We start from the raw sequence: 20,698 nt of genomic DNA, 5'->3' as shown, positions 1-20,698 counted from the left end.
CTTTTCTCTTCTAGAGCAGGCAGGCCTTGTGCCCCTCCTGGTGACAGTTGCCAACTATCTTTCTTTCTCTATCATCGCTGTGATTGTTTTATGCCTACAAATCTTAAAATAGTAGGAATTTGGGGCGCGCCTCCCTTGAGATTTCTGGCAACTGGAACCTAAAAAAGAGAAACAGCGCTGAAATAATGGTGGCGACAACCATATAAATACTGAAATACTTCTGATATCGTCCCATTGATTTGTCCTATTTTCCTTTTTGTTCAAGTAACGTTAACGAGTGCACCTCAGTAAAGTTCTGCTGGAACTGTTTCTTTTTTTTAATATTAGTAGGACCTTTCTAAAACGCGGAGTATTGTAAGTGTTCGGGAACTACTATTAAAAAACAAGAACATAATTTATTCCGCGAGACGTATGACAGAGTAGTTGTCGTACTGTGGGATGGAAAGGTGGGAACCGTCGGTGCGCTTCGCCGCCTAACAGCAAGAAGTCGCAATGCTGCGCTTGTATGCGACACGCTAGCCACTTCAACCGTAGCGGCAAGCATCAGTAATAGCCAGTGTAGTCAGAATGCATACTATAAGATGTCACCACTACTACCTTCAGCCGTCATGTGCATTGCAAGCTTTGTGCTGCTATAATATGAAAGTCGATGCGAACAAAGAACAACGTTCGGCAAAAGTAAAGTATCCACAGAAGTGTTTACGTTAGTTTTTGGCTTTAAATAAAGCACAGGATATGACGCAGAATGAAGGTTGCCCAGGGAATCCCCAACACTGCACAGGAAAATAAAGGCCAACGCGAACTTTACATTTCTGCCTGCACTGCTGGCTTCTCCTGCTTATAGATGACAATGTAGTGAAAGGCTCTTGTCAGGCGAAATGGCCGTTCTGCAGCTTTGGACTATCCCATATCACCAATGCTGACTGCACCACCGATAACGCAAGGGCTGTCGGTAGTTGCATTTTACTGCGAAGCTGTTGAAGGGGAGTTGAGCAGCCGTTTGTCATGCGGCGGCATGTTTGGTATTAATCAGCAGGTCAACCTGCATCGCAGTCCCCAATTGTTTGCTTTAAAATGTGATTATCAACATCAACACTTTCTTTGCGCGGTTTGTTTAGCCAGTAATCCGCAACTTTGTTTTTCACATTCTGGTTAACCAGCTCCATGTTGGATGTCAGTTAGGAGTTTGTGCGGTTGCGGTGTTAAAGAGCAGCCAGCAACGCCGCCTGTGTGGGATCCCCAAAACAGCAGCCGTATAACGCGGGCGTCGATAATTAATCATCATTAAGAATATTACTTATTTAGGGTGTGAGAATTCATTTCCACAGATTCGATGTCCTTGACGTGCCAGTTGATCTGACTGACATACATCCGCGAATAATTTTGAGGGCCACTGAGTGGCACTTATAATTCAAAACACTTTCATTTTTAATGCGATAGCATTACAGGCGGACTGCGCACATTTTATAGGTACCTGTCTGACGGAAGATGAGCCGATCCAGAAGGCAGTGCGGCCTAACACAGCGTATCAAACCCTTAGATGTTCCGAGATAAGAAATTAGCACGTGACGCACTCGCCAGACGTTTCAAAAAGCGACTTTGGCACAAGAGAAGCATGCGCACGATCATTCCCTAATGGCTAGAGCATGGAAGACCCGCCATTGGTCGCGCATGTCTTTATAACATTGTAAGAGGAATTCACTCACATTGAAAGTATCTATAACAGAAAACGCGAGGTCAGTTGAGCGTACGTGAGCGGCGTCACGGTGTGCACGAAATCGCAAGTTTGTAAAAGATGGAAGGTATACAGCCGTCACTTTGATAAATGGGAGTGTGACGTACGCGCGCTCAGCTGTCGAGACGTCACGATCATCACATTCGAAGTGTGCTTTCGCTTACTTGGACATTGGCGGGGCTAAGTCCCAGCCTAGTTCTTTTTTTTTTTTTTTTGTCATGCGATGGATAAGATGGTGTGCATTTATTTCGAATCTGTTTGACCAGTACAAATAAATAATCGCTTGAATCTAACTTACACTTAAGCTTCGATTCACTTGTACATGTGCTTTCGTAGGAAAGTATGACAGACACGAAAGCACTCATTGTTACCCTTACTGAAGATCACAAGGTAGATCAAGCGAGGTGGCAGCAAGAACTTTTGCGTAAGCGTAAAGGTGTACAGCACTAACTAGAGAAAACAAATGGCAGGATGTCTCGCCAGAAGAAAAAAGAACATGCTATGAATACTAACTCACATATGTCTGAAATAATAGCAGACTCATGGTCCTTCAGTCGGACTTATAGCTGGAAGTCGCAGCAAACATCTGTTTAAAACGACGATAGCAATTCTCAGAAAAGAGCGAAATTTCAATGGTAAATATGCAATTTTATTCTGGTATGTGTGATCGTAAAAAAATAAAACCCTTAAAGGTTTGGAGCACATGTGTCCAAAATTCAGCAAGCTACATTCTTCATGATTTTCTGTTTATTAGATGTTTTATTGAAATCTTTTTTATTTGTCTACCTAAAGGTACCTTTTCTTTATTTCTTTTTGTTTGCATCTAGATAACCTTGCTTCCACAATAAGTTTAACATAGTTTATATTGTATTGCGCATGTTATGACTGTCTGTCGGCACATGTTTCACCACTGTGTTTCTTCTGCGCTGTATTAAATATGCCTTGGCTCAGACGGCAACAATTCGGAAAAATTTTTCTGTTCTTCGTGCCTTTAAAACCACACTTATTGAGCTAAAAAGCTTGAACTTAATCGGGTTACGACAATAACTTAACTTAGTTTTACATTCAGGACGTATGTCCTTTTTGTTAAGACTCCAAACCTAAAGATGCCATAGATAATTCTGGTTCTTCATCGTTTCTACTTTTCATAAAGGCAGCAGAAAGTTTCATCACTTATAATACTTGCCAGAAGATTACATAGCAGGAGTGAGGAACTGCATCCGGCCGTGCCTTACTACATACATTAGCTGATCATTCTTCGCGGCTCAAATTCTTCAATGCGGACTTTCCCCTGCCACGAAAATTACAGTTTTATAAATAAACTCAGAGAAATCAGGTGCCCCGGTAAAAGCTGCACATAAAAAGAAAAGAAGAAAGCGCATTGTAAACGGATGTGCCGACATAATTTTCCGTTCCATCTGCTGTTCTCGGGCCATCATTCAGCCGCCTGATTTAAGCAAGCTTGTACTGTTATCATCGGCGCAGCTATTAACCCCGCGGTGCCCTTACTGTTGCTTCTGTTACCGACAAAAAGTAAGGAAAATATGGTACTAGTCGAAATGACGAAGTCAGCGCGCGTGAACATCCACGCACTACCAGCAGCGGATAACATCGCAGAAGTGGAAGAAAAAAAGAAGCGCAGAAAAAAAAACTGTAGCAAAAATTTTTCAAGCGCAGATAGGCTGTCAGGTTAACCGTGCGCTAGTAAAGCTAAAGAGAGGATTTGTTATTGGAAAAGCAAACTGGTCGGCTCGAGATAGTGCTCGATAGCCTGCTGATTTAGAGCGATAATATGCTTTGCTCAGGTATGCAGCAACATTCTTAGTGCTGTGTATACAAAGAATACCACTTAGATAGCACAAGGCCTGGTTACTCCGATCCATGACGTCAGGCTATACCTGACCCGACTGCCATAGAATCTAACGAGGATGCTTCCGAGTATGCAGCGGTGATTTTGACGTCACCGCTTTCGTCACGCCAAGCTTGGCAATGGAAATTTCGGGCCACGTAGCATGACGTCACGGATCGGGGTGAATAGGCCTTGCGCTATCTAGGTAGTGTTGATACAGAGCGCACCGGAAGGCACACGGGTGACCTGCCAGAGTACTGGTGGCGCCGCCGAGAGCGAATCACAAAGCAGTGCTGGAGAGCGAGTGTACTCCGCGAAATAACAAGAAGCAAAAAAGAAAAAGAAACATAGCAAGCGCAAGGGTGATGAATGTTCGTATTAACTACCACGCAAGCCGCAGAATTGGTGGTGGCGCTTTAACGCCAGAGCAGATTTTCTTTTCTACTTTCTTCGAGCTGCATTCGCAATAATGTATGGGAGCGTGAGTACGTTTGGCCACGCGCGCGTACGTGTGTCTGCACGTACGTGAGGAAGCGGAGGGCGGGCAGTTTGTTTTGCCCGCTGGACCTCGTGCGTCTGTGGGCGCGCGCTTTCTCGCGAACGCGTTTCGCGCTCGTTCGGTAGACGACTAAATTGCGCGAATAAAGCCCGGACCACGCTGCGGCGGGCTTCCGTACTCGTGCAAACAACGCGGGCGTCCTCCGCTGTAAAGGGCAAAAAAATAGATAAATAATAAAAGAAATAGCTCCGAAGTTGGGGGATGTAAGCGAGGACGACGCACACAATCAAAATAGAGCGGCGCAGCCGAGGGGATACTGCGCAGCGAGCGGCAGTGGCGCGAAGCAAAGATTCCAAGCTGGCGAGGGCAAACAAAAACTAAAGCAGCGAAGAGAAAAACAAAAAAAAAGTAAAATGTGCTCGCTGACTCGATTCACGCCGCGGCAGCCGCTACATTCGCGGGCGCCCCACAGCTGCAGTGCAGTATACGTACACACGCTTCTAGGACGCAGTGGCGCCACGCGGAGGGAAAGTCCGCGGCGCGGTCTGATAGTTCGGTGCAGTAACACGGAATACCTGAAAGCAAACTTGCTCCACGTATTTTCTGCGCCTGGGAAGTGTGTTCAGCACGGAGTATAGTTTCTTAAAAAAATGTTATAATTTATGCCGGGCTCTCCTGGGACTATAATTAGTCTCAGGAAATGTTCAGACCTGGCAACTTGGTCATTAAGAAAAAGCGTGAGGAGAATTCGCATGAAAGTGCACTCGCAGAGCAAACGTTTTTACAAGTCATGGCTGTCGCAAAAAAAAGGGGAAAAAAGAAAGGGATAAAAAAATTGGGCAATAGAACAGTAGGACAAACAAAGGTGGAGCCTATGTTTAAGTGACGAATGGTGGTGGTATTTTGCAAAAGTGCGCCTCCTCGCACCTCATAATTGCAAGTTGCATTGCTTAGTCACTTTTTTTCTTTCTAAATGGTCCGCAATGCTTTGCCACCTATCATACCTTCCTTAATAAGTTAGACAACGCATGATAATTAATATCCTCCGCCACATATATATCCAACGAATTCTAACTCCGGCCTCGAGAGAAACTGCACCGAATATTGCGAGTGAGTACACGGGAGACCTTTTGTCTTGCTGCGGTGCTCGCGCAGTTGTGCCGGGTGGGGTTCTTTTGTTTCGAGTTCCGGGGCGACGCTCGTCCTCACCGTTTTCGACGCTCGTATAAGAGCCGCTGACGCTTGCCGAACGCGTCCTCGGGCGCTGACTGTGGGCGGTTTTCCCTTTTCCGCTTTCGAATTTAAATTCGCCTGCGCGGCGAGATGGTCGGGTCTCAGACACGTCTGTTGTCAAGCGCTGCAGCGATAAGTGTTCCTGGGAGGATCGCGGATTCGCCGAACTTTTTACACGCCCCGCTCACGTCGTTTATATCTTACATTGTCTCTCTTTTGTGTATGTGAAGTGTGATGGCGCTTGTCTTATTCTGGCGAGGAAAGCTGCGAAATGTAAAACTCGCGGAAAGAGATTTTTTTTCTCTTTTTCTGGTGAAGTATCAAACACTTATCGTTTCCTCCGTTCTTGGCTCCTCGGTTTCGAGACACTCCGCCGGTAAGAATAATCGACTGTCTTTCCAAAAGGCTGGAACCGTAGACGTACACAGGGATTCTTAAAACACGTAGACGGGTGGAGAAGGGTCGGTGTCTCGTCTTGTCGGCCTAAAGCACGCGGAATATTTATTGCCGGCAACTTATCTGATGGCGTAAGCACGTCGGTAGCGGTCTATTTATCTCGAATTTATGTACATACGCTTTAACTACTTACTTTATTTTGTTAAGGAACTGGGAGGGGGGGGAGGGGGTATAATCACTGTGCAACGCAAGAACATTCCTAACGCGTCATGATCGACCTTAGCGTTGCAAGACGTCGCCAGCGTCGCTGCCGTTGTCAGATACGTATTCCGGTTATACGTTCTACTACTACGTCAGTACACTTCTGCCAGACGTAAACTTCCTCATTCCTGCCTTCCTGCGAGCGCGGTTCCGAAGTCGTTGACCTCACCTTCTGGTGAGTACTTGGAGGACCGCTGTCCGCCGTTAGCGAAAGCGTATAACGTGCGAGAAGTTGAACGCACGAAACTGGCTTATTTCTTAGCTTGGACTGACCATTCACGTTGAGCCATAACTTCATCAGTCAATTAATTTTGTTGAGTAGTTACCCCGCCATGCACAACTTTCGACTGATACGTCCTCGTCATGTATCATCTATGCTGAGTTTCATAGCCACCCTGTTCTTATTTTAAGACGAACGCCACTAACCGGTCTTGCCTGTAAGTTCAACGCAGAAATGTCGTAATGCTTATTCTACAGCAAACTTCTAAAAAGCAAAACAAAGCAAATACTGGTGTATTCTAATATTAATTTGGAAGGTTCGTGCTTAGTGTAAGTATTTAATGCATATGCTTGAACTACCTTAACGTAGTGGGCAGGGACTGTAACATTATAACAGGAAAGATAAAATATGTTACATGAATACAAATGTCACTGCTATTGTGGTTTAAGTTTGTTTACGTCAGAACTTCAGAAGCCGCAAGAACTTACCATACAGATAAATAATTTGATGAAGATGACCTTTGTTCATGTTTTTTTTTCGTGTGTGTGTGCGTGTGTAATGTGCTGAGTTTAAGAATACTTCTTTTTGGCATCTATAAATGAATTACTCTAAGCACATCATGTAAATAGCCTAGGAGCTTTTCTCTGAGTAGTGCATTGTCTGCTTTCTTCAGCGGTGTGGTGTCTGTAGCTGCATTAAAAAAGATGCTTCGCTCTGAAGGTAACATGTTTTCTTACACGATGCACCTTGAAAAACTCGGTGCGCTAAGACAGCTGTGAGATGTTGATCTCGAGTGGCACAACAACAAAATATAGCTAGAAAGAAATTGAAGCTGCCAGCACTTCTCATGACCTATAATTCACTTGTTCTATGTTTCCTCAAGTACTACATAAAATAAACTATGCTCTTTTCTCATATTTCCCGTGGTACGATAAAGAAACTAAAATACCTTCTGTATAATGAATTACAGATATAATAAGCTATATACCATCTCGGTATTACTCAGCATGCAACACTAATGAAAATCCAGAAGAAATACTTTGCTCGATAAGTGTCACAACCTAAACAAAAACCTAAACGTAGCCGGTGGCATGTAGAAACGTATTCGTAAATTTACAACTGGAGCTTATGTAACAGGCTATGTTGACGGTGAAGGAGAGACAGGGTGAGAAGGATAAACGAAAGGCAGGGAGGCTAGCCAGGCACTGAGTCCGGTTGGCCACCGTGAACTCGGGGAAAGGAAAAGGTGAGGAAAACATTAGAAAGGTGAGAGTAGATGTGCTCTCGATTCATCGACGTAATAAAAACTCTCAGCGCTGTGTCAAAGACGTTCGCCACGTCCGGTTGACTTCAGCAATCGCAGCAGCGCGTCTGTGACCTTCTGTAGCTGTGACATTCGAGGTCATCTTACCGAGGTCTTGTCCAATGAGAAACATTTTCTGTCTAGGTGATTTAGAGCGGCGCCGAGGGCCAGTCTTTCGTTTTCGAAGGACGGTCAGTAGCTGAGACGGTGTACTGTACAGTTTCTTTACAACCACAGACATTGCATTCGGTGCTATATGTAATTCCTATCAAGAATGAAAATGAATCAGTTAGTGCAACGCCCAGGCGTAAGCAACAAAGCAGTGAACAAAGTGAGTGAAAGGCAAAGTAGTGATAGTTTCGGTGGTTTCGATACGATGACAGCAATAAGAGAGTCCTTATCCAGCTTCGCCAACTTTCTTGACGTGTCTTTCTGCATATATTCATCTCAGTTACTTTACAACAGCAACGTGGCGTCGTACTCAGGACAAACACAAAATTCTCCAAGCTAACCTTTTCCGGCTGACGTTTACGGCTCCTCCCAAAAAACAGGGCAATGCCAATGCTAAAGCCGATGCGGTATTAGTAACACTACTCTCTGCGCATGCAATGGTCGGGTGTGCAGGACGCTTTCCAGCGTCTCCTGCAAAATGCTCGTGATTACAGGACCCTTTCGTGTTCAGAGTTGCCAGTGCTCCCTGACGCCAGTGCGATTTCTCCTGCTACCAGGCAGCTAACATAAATCGTTTTTTTTTAAATACCGAAATACCCTGTGTTAATGATAACACCTGTGTTTTATTAGTTACGTCCAGGAAAGGCCTCCAGATTTGAGTGTTCCTATGGATAAAGTAATAAGTACTGAATAATTAACAAAGTTCTTCATTATACCTTTATGGCCGTAATGTAAATGCAATATTTGTTGAGCACAGTGGAAAACGTCACTTCCAGTTTGTGACGCGTCGCCACTTACGTTGCTCTTTTTTCCCAGCCCGAAAAAAACAGCTATGCCTACACAAGCAATAACCCGTCGTAAACAGTTCAAAATAACATTTAAAAATGCACTCCCGAAACGTCGAATTTACAGTGTAGCCGTAAAGATAATAATTAGAAAATGTTTTTAACTTATCGGTAATAATTACTCTCTCAATAAGAGCATAAATAATGCTGGAGGCTCTTCTAGGGGGCCGCTCACTACATATAGTTGACTTGAGCCACACATAATGCATCGCTTCTTTTTTTTTTTACAAGGTTCATTTTCATTTTAGCTGGGATAACGTAAGCCGCAATTTCACATCGGAATGGTCGACAGCTGTACATGCAACAACTGTTGCCGAGTAGAGAAGACTGCGCACCTCCTTTTTGTGAGTGTCCTCACTTCAGTGCGCCCAGAAAAAAAAAGAAGTTCATTAGACAGACTGGACAATCGCCGCTTGTCGGAAGCGACAATCCTTGGACGCTGGCCGAGACCATCCTCAGCTCAGAAGGCGTTGAACCCGTTGTTTCGCCTCTTCAGTACATGCGGACTGAGTGACAGACTTTGAGAAGTGTCGCGCACCACTCACGCATGTGCAAGTTTTCTTTCTCTTTCTTCTTTTTTTCTTCTTCTTTTCGCTTAATTATCATTTCATCATCCATTATCTCCTCTTCCGTGAGTTCTGTGAGTTCTGGAGCCTTCGGCTACAGTTTCATAATTTGTTTTTCGGTAATGAAAATTAACACCATTCTTGCGCAAATTTTTCACAACACTTAAAATAATGCAAGAGAATATACGTTCCCTGGAACGCCAGTCCACGCAAAGAACTTAGGGTATCATTGGTAGGGAATGTAAGACCACGTAAACCCAAAAGCAAAAGACACGGAATTAGTTGTAAGCTCAGAACCAGTCAGTTGAACGAAATAATGGAAAGTATAGAGTACTGGTTTCATTATAGGCAGCATAACTATGGAGGTTATAGTAAAGTGTATTACTGCTATACACTTGGTACAGGCCGTGTTTAAAATGTGTGCATAAACAGGCAGCTGATAAACAATTTTGAACTACTCCGCAAGCTTGAGAGCTGGCAGAATTCAGGAAACATAACAATGTAATTTTCTACCCGTAAAAAATTATGCTGGAAAACAAGCGGCTCCCATGAATACGCTAAGAAGACAGATAAGGAAGTGCTCACGACAAATCTTTCTACACATCTTTTTTTTTTCTACAGCGTCGTCGTTTGTGGGTAGAGCTCGTTGCATTGAACATTTATAAGATAGCTGTAGTTATCATGGTTTTCTTTGTCATTTTTTTACTTTCTGCTACATCCTGTAAACCATTCAGGAAGTCCTTTTAAGTACAAATCAATCCCATACAGATATTTACTCCCATTTTGTCACTCACTTTGTACAGGCAGATTATAATGGCTGTACAGGTCTGGAGCATCTTAGAAAAGAAGGCGATGGTTTAAAGTGGAAGGCTTCCTTTGAAGTTTACGCTCACTCCAACGAAAGGTATTAGTAGCCGCGAAGTCAAAAGACAAACCTCGAATGCTTGAATTTCAAAGAGTAAGGTTAAGTACACGGATACAGTGTTCTCGATCGTATATCAAGGTAACGGAGGCAGCACGCTGAGCGTAGGAAGTAACCGACTTTCTGCGATGTAGCCAATTTGCATAAAGTGAGCCGAATTGGCTATGCGACTATCAAGCAATGATTCGGAGACTGAGGCGCATGCATTAAAAATGGCTCTGCTGGGCTGCAAACAAGTCACTCTGCCCTGATAGTGTCATATTTTAGTATATTTAGCTTTATCCTTTGCTGAGCATAGGTTTCACTTCGTGTACTTCGGACATCCTTGTTCCCTCGCTGCTTTCTCGGTGCTCAAAAACGCAGGGATACTGAGCGGACGATGGGCCTTCGTAAGGGAATGCATATGTGAAATGCACTTTCGACGTCAGACGTGGCCACTAAATGAAAGAAAAAGAACTGGGCGAAAAGAGAAGGTCTGTCATGCCTTAGCTGTCGCAGTAATATGCGAGCGGCGCTTGCAAAACAAGCAGTGTCTTGACGTGCCCGGCGGCTAGGCTAACCTAATAGTGACAGCGGACATATCGCGCTGTTTTCCTTTTTGTTAGAATAAGTGAGCAAGGAACGACCAAGAATTCGGTAGATAAAAGAGCATGCCGGACAGTGATGCCCGCCTGGCCTGCCATGCAGCTTTTATACATGGGTGACGAAGCATGTCAGCTGTCTGCATGCAGTCTTGCGTAAACTCTGTGTGCTTTCCCAGCGTCACGCAGTGATGCTGGCCGTCAGAATGAATGCCCGCTGATGTCACGAGACACCAAAACTTTCCTTGCCGTAAACACGTGAGTGAGTGAGTGAGTGAGTGAGTGAGTGAGTGAGTGAGTGAGTGAGTGAGTGAGTGAGTGAGTGAGTGAGTGAGTGAGTGAGTGAGTGAGTGAGTGAGTGAGTGAGTGAGTGAGTGAGTGAGTGAGTGAGTGAGTGAGTGAGTGAGTGAGTGAGTGAGTGAGTGAGTGAGTGAGTGAGTGAGTGAGTGAGTGAGTGAGTGAGTGAGTGAGTGAGTGAGTGAGTGAGTGAGTGAGTGAGTGAGTGAGTGAGTGAGTGAGTGAGTGAGTGAGTGAGTGAGTGAGTGAGTGAGTGAGTAGCCACCTCTTCTGCAAGACAAGAAAAAAAAGACGGGCTCAAATTACGACGAATATGTAGCTGGTCGGTTCTACGGGAACCAAGAGGTACTCCGCTTAATACTGACCTTTTTGAACTTCACCGCATTAACTAACCGCAAGCATAGCGTTTACCAGTGAAACTGGTTGGGCTGCTGTCGCAAGTAACGGTATACTTGTTTGCGACAGCGCCTTAAACACATGCTTGCACATTCTAAATGCATGTGCAAGTGGCACGACAACTTATTTCCTGGCGTGCTTGCGAAGGAACATTTCTAACTGGGAATCTATGCTGCCTTTTAAGAATGTGTAAGTTAATTCGCCTCTCCGATCGACCGGAAAGCGAGACCGCTTGCGCAATCATGTGTCTTGGAAGCAAGATGTAACTGTAGATATACCGATCTTTCTAACGCGCCCTCTTCCCTTGCCCTCGCCCAGTCTTCCGTGACACATGGCTGAAGTGAGGCCAATTTGGCGCTCAGGTGAATGAAATCGCGTGGCAAAACCCCACCCTTCAGCAATGGGAGACGGGAAGTGATGGTTCTACGGAGCACCGAAGGAGGTGTGAAATGTCAAGAACTGACGCTATTCGTGCAGTGCCTTTTATGTTCATGCGTTCATTTTAAAAAAGCACTTGTGAGGAACCAGATCATTGGCGGCAAACCGATCACATTTATGTTGGACAAGAAAACGACGTGCCGCAGATATTTTACAATGATGAAGCCGCGTTTTGTCTTCTGGTATTCTGTCAAAGCAATATGGCGCAGCATGTACGTGCATATGTTTCAAGCTGGAAGAAAGTCATTTATGTTTTCCCTATTTGGTAGTGCAACATCCATTAGATGAGCTTTCTTTATGTATGAAAGCTTGCGTACATCAGTGGCACAGGCAATAGTTTATACACGCAAAGCAGCATAACTTATGTCTCTCTAATTACTGCGTGGAGTTTTCCATCTGAAGCCTGTACATGCCCTGTTAAAAGCAGCCATCCTGCAGGTACAAAAAACACTTCGAAACTTTCAATGGCAAGCGTCAGTTCAAAAGTTTCAGCACAAGACATAATAGGTCGTTTTATGTTCATGAAACACAAAATACAAAAGAGTAGCATCGCATCTGGCAAACAAAACAGCGCGATTTGTAAGTTAGACTTCAGAAACTAACACCGAAGCACGCGTACTGTCACCAACAAACCACAACTGGACGATGAACATTCCTGCGTTAAATCGTTAGAGTTAGCACCCACTTGACGTCGCAGCATGAAGTGTAGACGCGCACAACCAGAAGCATAGAATTTATCGCGATATATCAGATGGGATGAATTGTACTAAAGTTGCTATATCGAAACAAAGCATTGTCACATCAATAACAGAAACGTTTCATGATAAAATCTCTGGTTAAATGAGGATGGAAACTTGAGTTATCTCAGGGTCCTCTGGGTTAGAGTATATTAGATGACACTGCGTGTACGGTAGCTATTTCATGGCAGTGTAAGATGTACAATTGAAAAAAAAAAACCTCTTAGCACTCATCTGTAAACCTTCAAACTACACAAGCATGTATACGACACTGCATGGCACCGATGTTGAAGTTTATTTGGATAGAAAGAAAGGAAACAAGACATAATGCCGCAATTCAAATGTTAGCTATAATGCTCCACGACACAATAGAGCCATCCCATTTTTCGCTTTTAACCTTCCAAGCTTTCTGCCGCTGCCTCATGCAAAGGCACGTGTTGACAAGGCCGATGAGATCAACGGGTACAGCCATGCCTTATTGCAGACAGAATGTCGACTTCACTGACCAATGAGTCCGCATCGCCACCATTCCCCTGACAACAAGGCCACTCGCGAGGTCCTACGAGAGATCAGTTGTGTCACACGAGAGCCTAGTGGGGTGCCTCGACCCACGCATTGCCCGAAATGACAGTGGCAGCTCGGGCGGCAAAAAACTGATCCCAGCGGGTCTTGCTGGAGCAGCGAGACGCGATCGAAGGCGCCGTCGGCGACACCAAAGAAAGACCGGATTAGCGAGAATCAACCGCAACTTATGCAGGGTTGTACGCCACTCCCCCCCCCCCCCCCCCCCCAACATACGCCCAGTCGTCCTTTGGCAGCCGCCCTTGAGTCACTGGCTGCTGCTGACAGACTGTCGTAGTCCTTGAGGTAGCAGTGACATTAAACCAGTACTGAGAACACGAACGCGAAAGGGACTGAGGCATCGAAACATTGGCACTTCTGTTCCAATGTTTACTGTCTATTCTTGCATGAAGGACTGTTAAAGGTTTGTCAAACATTCCAGTTTCAAACGTTTGAACCCAGGAACTCTATGATTTTGTGTGAACACGCAAATTGTAATAAAGTTTTGGAGGTTGACATTTTGCGTGGTAAATTTGTAGCGTCTTAGAGAAGCTCGCTGCTTCTGACACGCTAACTTTATACCTACGTGTTCTCACGCTGGTCATAGTACTAAGTAGCTCTTAGTGGCACGGCGCAGCAAAGTTAATCCCCTGAAAGGAAAGACTACCTAGAAGCAGCCGGCAATAAACCTGAAGAGATCGAGCATCACTGTAATCCTCTCCCAGTCACCGCTCACTCGAAGACAGCCGTCTTACAGCTGAATCACGCCAGACTGGCCCGGTTTCGCGATAACGCCGACGGCTGTTGCAACATCTACCAGATTACGGTTTCCATGTTAGTAGTAACAGTGCCACATAGAAGCTAGTGATCGCTCACGGCTCAAATATTTCCGCGAAATCTTAATTTCGCAGGTACAATGAGAAATGTGCGATTAAAGCAGCGCTTATGTCGTCACCCGTTATTTTATTACCTTCTTGCAGCAGCATTTATCAAAGAAGCCTCGACCTAACCTTGTTTCAATCAATCTAATGCACGCACGCACGCACAGACGCACACACACGCTCACTCATGCGCGCAAACATGCACACACGCACACACTTTCTGCGTCTTCATTGCGGAATGTATCATGAAAGCAAAAGTCGGCCATACAGTCAATTTTCCAACAAAAAGTATTTTCGCTGTGTTTTATACCTACGCACAGCGAAGTTTTTGCTATCTAGCTTCTACTGCTGCTGCACCACACAGATAATCTATCCAAGCGCAAAAACGAACTGCCAAGCGACTGAAATGAAATGACGGGAAAAAAAGACGTGTGTAATCCTTCTCCATCGTATTTCAACAGATCCCGATTCCTCGCTTGTCATCCGAAGGAGTATCAGGCTAACCAAATCTGGTTTATGGAGGACACCACAAACCATTACTTAGGCTAAGAGGTTACGCTTGCAAATCAGCAAGAACAGTGTAACGATCAATACGGATCTCTAACTTTTCAGTCTTGCAGCGATAAAGTTTAATGAGCGTTATTTAGTTCTACCGCGTCTGGATTTCACAGTACGTCCACTGGAAAAGAACTAACTACCAGGAAATATCCACAATGCGTGCCAGAGACCATTCATTGATCTGTAAAGTCAAATCAGCCGAACGGTGGTTCACTCGCTATCTCTGAGATTATACTTGCTAACTTGCCGGCCGTGAGATTACGCTATAAATCACCGCCGTATGGGGAGTTACATTTCCTAAATTACTGATGATGCATGTATGATCATTCTGCTAATAGCATAAGGAGTTGTATTGAAGTATGGTTTGTTTTTTTCACTTTGAGCCTTAACGAGGCCATTGTAACCGACCGCCGTCATTCCAAAATTCCTCTCGATGAAACCAATGAGCCAGCACTGCGTCGGTAAGAAACGTTACTGCTTTCGCGTAAAGCAGACGCATTAGTGCGTGCGCATGTGTCAGCGGTAGTATTTATGGTGGGCGCTCTTCAACACAATATCGATATATTCAGCTGACAGAAAACAAACAAAGAAACAAACAAACATAAATACCCCTGCCAACATCGGCAATCCTTCCGTCTCTGATCTTATTTATTGCGATAGCAGCATGCTCTCACGTTGGACACCGTTCTCAAGAAAATTTAATTCATTGCGATCCACACAACCGCGCTCTCGTGTGGTGCGAAATCGCCTATTGTGGCCTCTGAAGTAGAGGTACAAACACCAGCTCACTCAGAGTCTATGTAGACTCCCGAAAGATTGCACATATTAGCAAGCGCGAACGTAGCGTGATAGCGAAGTGGTTAGTGCGTCCGGCTTTCGAGTGCAAATTGCTACGGGCAGATGAGTTCGAATTGCACTGGCGAAGTGGACTGATTTGTTCCAAACGCGTAAATGCTTGTTTCGCGCCTTCGGCGTATAATGCCGACGTTCGCATGTAAACACCCAGTTTGATGTCCCACCTCCGGAATAAGACCATTGCCCATAATGCACTCTTCTATAAGCAGGCCTGCGTGCTTTGAGATACCCGTGAGCTGACTATAGGCACGCAGGTACTCTATCATGGTTTGTCGTCTCATTACACAGAACAGAGATACGCTCGGAGGCGCCACCTTGTGGATCAATTTTTCGTGCTATATAACACTGCACTTGCAAGCGTACCACTATGTTACGCTGTTTTCATACCACAAAATTCCGATTTATGAGCGGGAAACTTAACGCATAGAATATACTAGCGCTTTTGTAACGCTGCATAGGGTTTTCAGTTGTTAGTTCAGCAGACCGATTACTAGGAAATTATTTTGCTGGTTAATTATTGCTAGAATAATAAGGAGCTAATAACGTTTTATTGTTTTCTTCTCAATTAGGGCCCGAACGTACACTCAGTGGCCAGAAGTAAAAGTGAAAAAGTTGTTCAATTTTCCTTTATGCGGAACTGTGTTTGGGCGTTACAGGGATAAGTCGGTTTTATGGAGGAGGAGTGGAGGTGGCCTGACGACGACGCACGACGGCGACTTGATAATGACGATGACCATCGCTGTCCCATTTAGCGTAACGGAGAAGGAAAAAGGAGAGGGCAAAGCTAACCTAGGTTTCAGCTTTTAACTGCTGTCACAGTAAAGTGTTTCTTGGTGTCACTTTACAGCGGTTGACGAAGCAGGCGAAAAATAAATAAAAGTTTTGCTTTTCAAAGTGCAATTTACTAAGTCACTCAGCTTGGAGGACCATATTCATTTCTATTGTATGTCGTAAGTTTCGTTCCATTGCGTTTTCGTTGTTTTCTTCTTTACTCCTGCATGTTTCCTCACTTCTATGATAAAGTTATTCTTGTGGCTGTCAAATTCATGGCGTGCGGCAACCTGCCACCAAATGAATGTAATAATAAGAAAGTAACGGAATGAATCAATTATTTCTTATAAATAATTAATTCCTAATAATTAAATAATTATTTGGTGAGTGAATAAATTAACGAATTCAATGAATACATGAATCACTGAATGAGTGAATGAATGAATGGAGGAAGGAATGAATGAATGACGCCGGCTTAGCCATAAGCGTTGTGTAAAGTTGGCATCTCCTCCACAACGTTTATTGTACAGTGAAGCACCCTTCCGGTTGCGCATCCTAATTTGGGTGAAACAAAGCAGCCACACGTAACAGATAAGCCACAGTGATAGATGTATTAACGGAAACAATTGAGTGACGGTTCCATTCCTCCCGGCAAGCAGACGGACGCTGTGCATGCCCGTGTGTTTCATTCTTTTTCTTTCGATAACAAGCATGAGATTCCATCAGGACGTTTTATAAGGAACTGCGGGTCGCATTAAGCTACTCACTGCAAGCGCCAAAGAGGCGCACAGTGATGAATGCATACTGCTACTTGTCTACTGATGGGCCTCGTGTGCCGCATAGTGCCCTTAAATCACGCCGGTGACCCTGACACACCAAATCAGCCGGAGCAGCCCGCATGTTCCACTGTAGCGGCGGCCAGAAAGCCGACACAAGCGACAGGGAGAGGCCAGCCAGGCGAGAAGACCCAGTAGTATTGATCAGTGTTTTTTAGCGGGAACGCGACCGAGACACTGGGAAAGGGTACTGCGCCATTAGGACGCCCGGAGCGGACGCCTTCCTGTTGGGCTCGGGAAAGCCCCTTGCGAAAGAACCGTCGGAGCTAGCTTCCTCATGCCCAGAGCATGGCGTACTCATTTGCAGCAATGCTAGCACTAGATGGCGCCTTCGGGAGAGGAACGAATTCGTGCCACGTGCGGCAAGACGACAGCCGCAGGTTTTAACGAGTTCGCACCATATAGTCTGGACTATGGGGATGTTCTGTTCAGTGGTTCGTCACTTTTTAATGGTTTCCCGGCCGGGATCCTTTCGAAATGCTGAGCAACTCCGGGGTTTCACAATAACGGCGTCTGGCGACATTTTCTATCCTGACACCGCTTACGTTTCAACTATCTAGTTGGACTAAGCACCTCGAAAAGCCAAAACGAACAGAGACAGCTCTGTGGTGTTGCGTCCCCGATTCCAAGCAGAGGAGCTTCTATTTGTGAGCTTTTGTGGCAAGAAAATTGGATGTGATCAAGAATCGAACCGAAGACCAGTACTGAGACGAGGTCTTTTCATAAAGAACACAGCGCAAGACTTCCTACTTAATCGTTTCACAAAAATATATCCTTTCTCCAGAGTAACGTCGCAAACTCGACAGGCTCCTAGTTAAGCCGGTAACTTTTTCTTTTGCTGTCTTACCTTTCTGAAATGCGGCTGCCCTTCGACGCTTTTTAACACTCACGGAGGTCTGGTGCCTGTATTCTCGTTAACTGACGAAGAATTAACAGCTTCCACAAGTTAGAAATATACTTTAATCCATTTCTCTCCTGTTAGCTTGCTTTTCCCTCAGCTTCCTTTTATGCCATAAAGCGTTCACGGCCAACGAACAAAAATTAGACTTTGGGAATTGATTTCTACCGGCAACGGGCCTGGCCATTCAAGCAACCCTTTGCAAACTGTCCCTCCATCATACTCATCCTTCTAGACATTACTAGGTGCCATTTAGCCTTGCTTTACCACGGATAATATTGGTGCGGATAGAGCAAGTGAGTGGCCAGATACTCATCTAATTGTGCGTAAATTTCTTGCAAGTACTGTCAACAAACTCTAGCCCATAAGACTCTTTATCATCCTCTGCGGTACGCTGCCTTATTTAAGTCAACTCATATGATGTCCAAAGCCAACCAGCTTATGAGATGTCAGAATATAATGACCGAATAGTGACGTTCTTGTGGTAAGCATAAGCGGAGGACGGCCGCTTACTTAATTCGTTGCTATTTCGTTACATACGTTACTTCGCTGCTCTGCGAGCACCTTACAGAGTACTGGACTCATTTGTTTCCCTTATATTTTTTAGCATTCCCATTACATTTCGAACATCGTTATTTTACGGCACAAAAGATAACACAAAACTGAAAATGCTCTAGGAAGCCAAGATAACTTATCCGTAACGGTCACTTAGGGAATATTCACGTAATTAGGGGTTTGTTCTTTATTGCTTTTTTAATTACGCAATAATACCATCCTGAAGATAGAAAAAGTACATTAGCGTACTTTGCTGGAGATCAGTATTTTAGCGAGAAATTTCATTAGTTCTCGAATTAAGCACAGGGGCGCTGAAGTAATGACTTAAGTAGCAAATATCTATGAAAGGAGGAGTTCCTGACTGTTTGCCTCTAACAAAAGCATTGCTTTTTCGTCTTATTAATCCACAGAATAATGATGAAAGGCATTACGGTCTGCTAAGGGCTGGATACTCTTAACGGCGCCTAAGGTTACTATTTGCGGTCGTCTCTTGTTCTTGTTTTTAGTCATTTCGCTCGCGGGAAGAGAAAGTGCATTTGTCACTGAATATTAAGGCTCCTTTAAGTGTCCCGTATGCTAATCTTTATGTTGCTGCTGTGTCAAATTGACCATGCGTGCATCGACATGGAATACATTACCGGGTAGGAGCGCTTAAAGTAGCAATTAAATACGTCTGCGGAAATATTGCGACGCTCATTTTTAGAAACGAGCGTCCTGCATGTATAACCTGACTACTTCCGCTGCGTGGTGATACTGACCCAATGCTGCGCGCTAACAACTTTAATTTGTAATGTTAACGTTTTGGACGTAAACAATTTACTAGTGATATTGTCTATCCAAGGTAAAAGATACGCGTCAAAGGATGCAAACGTTTTTATATATATAGTAAACCGTAGTAATTCAAAGCAACACTGTAAATTATACAGACAAAGCATTGCGCAGCCTGGCTGTCAATGTCTTTTTTCAAGAAGACACCTCGCTGCCACCTTCTCAGGCGAAGCGATCATTTCTTAAGAGAAATACGAACTAGAAGGGAAACAGATAAAACAGATCACATCGATTTCGCCATTTCTTGAAGGCCAATATCTCAGCGGTTGCACTACAGGCTTACCAGAAACCCCGTAATTGCGACTTTGGCTGTGGGCCTACGAGGCTTCACTGTGAAGCACGTTGCCAAGCTCGTATTACCGCGCGCTTCCTCTCGTAACGTGCGAACACGGTGCAACTTCTACAAGCGCCTTGCAATGTAAGCACGCAATGACAGGAAATCTACCTTACCTCCCAGGACGCTCACAACCATCGTCTTGCAGTCGACCTAATCGCACTTGGAAAGCATTTTAGCGCAAGCAGGCACGCGCAGGAAGAAGACAGACGCACGGAGTGTCTACAGTGTCTACAGTGTCTACGTCTCTTTCGTGTACGTGTCTGCTAGCGCTAAAGTGCTTCTCAAGTACGTTTGCCAACACGCCCAAAACATACCTGTTAGTCGTCTTCACGTGTAATCGCACTAATTAAAAACCTGTTAGCAAAGACTTATGCACACAGCAGGTGTTCTTTCACTTACTGAAGCACTTCTGTCTACAAGCAGTTGTGCCTGCTGGTGATGGCGTGCCACCTTTCTTTCTGAAACACGGCTACACGCGACATACCCAAACACGCGCACGCACAGAAGCGTCATCACTCACCGGTCGCCGTATCATTACCGGGGGCCGGAGATGGTGCAGCGATCACTGCCGACGAGTCCGGCCGGCCTGCCCGTAGCAGAAGCAGCAAGATCATAAAAAGCGGTGATGCCGTCGTCGTGAGCACGGTAGCCACCGTCATCGTGGCCTTCCCTCTGTTTCTACTCTCTCCCTACTTCGCACGAGAAAGCAAACGGCGTTGATCCTGCTCCAATTCCGCCTTCTTCGAGCAGGCCGGGGCACTGAGTGCTGCTAGCAGCGAGTCCTAGCTACGCCCTACGACGGGACCCATGCCGAGGACGAGCGCGCACCACTGCGACACACGCCGCCCGAGAAAGCCCCAGCCCCGGAGCTTGCACTCCCTGGCCAGCCGCTTCACCACAAGCCCGCGCCCCCGTTCTAGTTGCCGCGAACGCCGCTAGGTGTGAGGCGGGCGCGCGCCGAACAGTGCTGCCCCTTTCTCGCGCGCGCCGACACCACGTGATGGCGCACTTGCGCATGTCGCTTAGCCGTAGCCTTTATTTTATTTCCTCTTTTCGGGTTTGCCTTGCTTTGCTTATGTAGGTGGCGATCGTTGAGCAGAGAGAAGCGGATTGCAGCAATCACAAAAAGGCGCGCTGCAACCTTGAAGCGTGGCGCCATCCCAGGAGAG

At 45.3% G+C, this 20,698-nt stretch overlaps 1 protein-coding gene across 1 annotated transcript in view; it reads right to left on the bottom strand.

The window, feature by feature from the left end:
- The window catches only part of LOC119455618 (uncharacterized), a 187,598-nt gene extending 167,199 nt beyond the window's left edge, over window positions 1–20,399 (bottom strand). The window contains exon 1 of the mRNA XM_037717038.2: window positions 20,050–20,399. Within this exon, the coding sequence (XP_037572966.1) occupies window positions 20,050–20,188 (139 nt within the window). The 5' untranslated portion in view covers window positions 20,189–20,399. The remainder of the gene's footprint in view (window positions 1–20,049) is intronic.
- Between the last annotated feature and the right edge of the window lie 299 nt (window positions 20,400–20,698).

The sequence above is a fragment of the Dermacentor silvarum genome, chromosome 6 (assembly GCF_013339745.2).
Source record: "Dermacentor silvarum isolate Dsil-2018 chromosome 6, BIME_Dsil_1.4, whole genome shotgun sequence".
NCBI classification, from domain to species: Eukaryota; Metazoa; Arthropoda; class Arachnida; order Ixodida; family Ixodidae; genus Dermacentor; species Dermacentor silvarum.
Note: the sequence above shows the minus strand (reverse complement) of the source record. Positions and strands in the feature narration are given on the sequence as shown.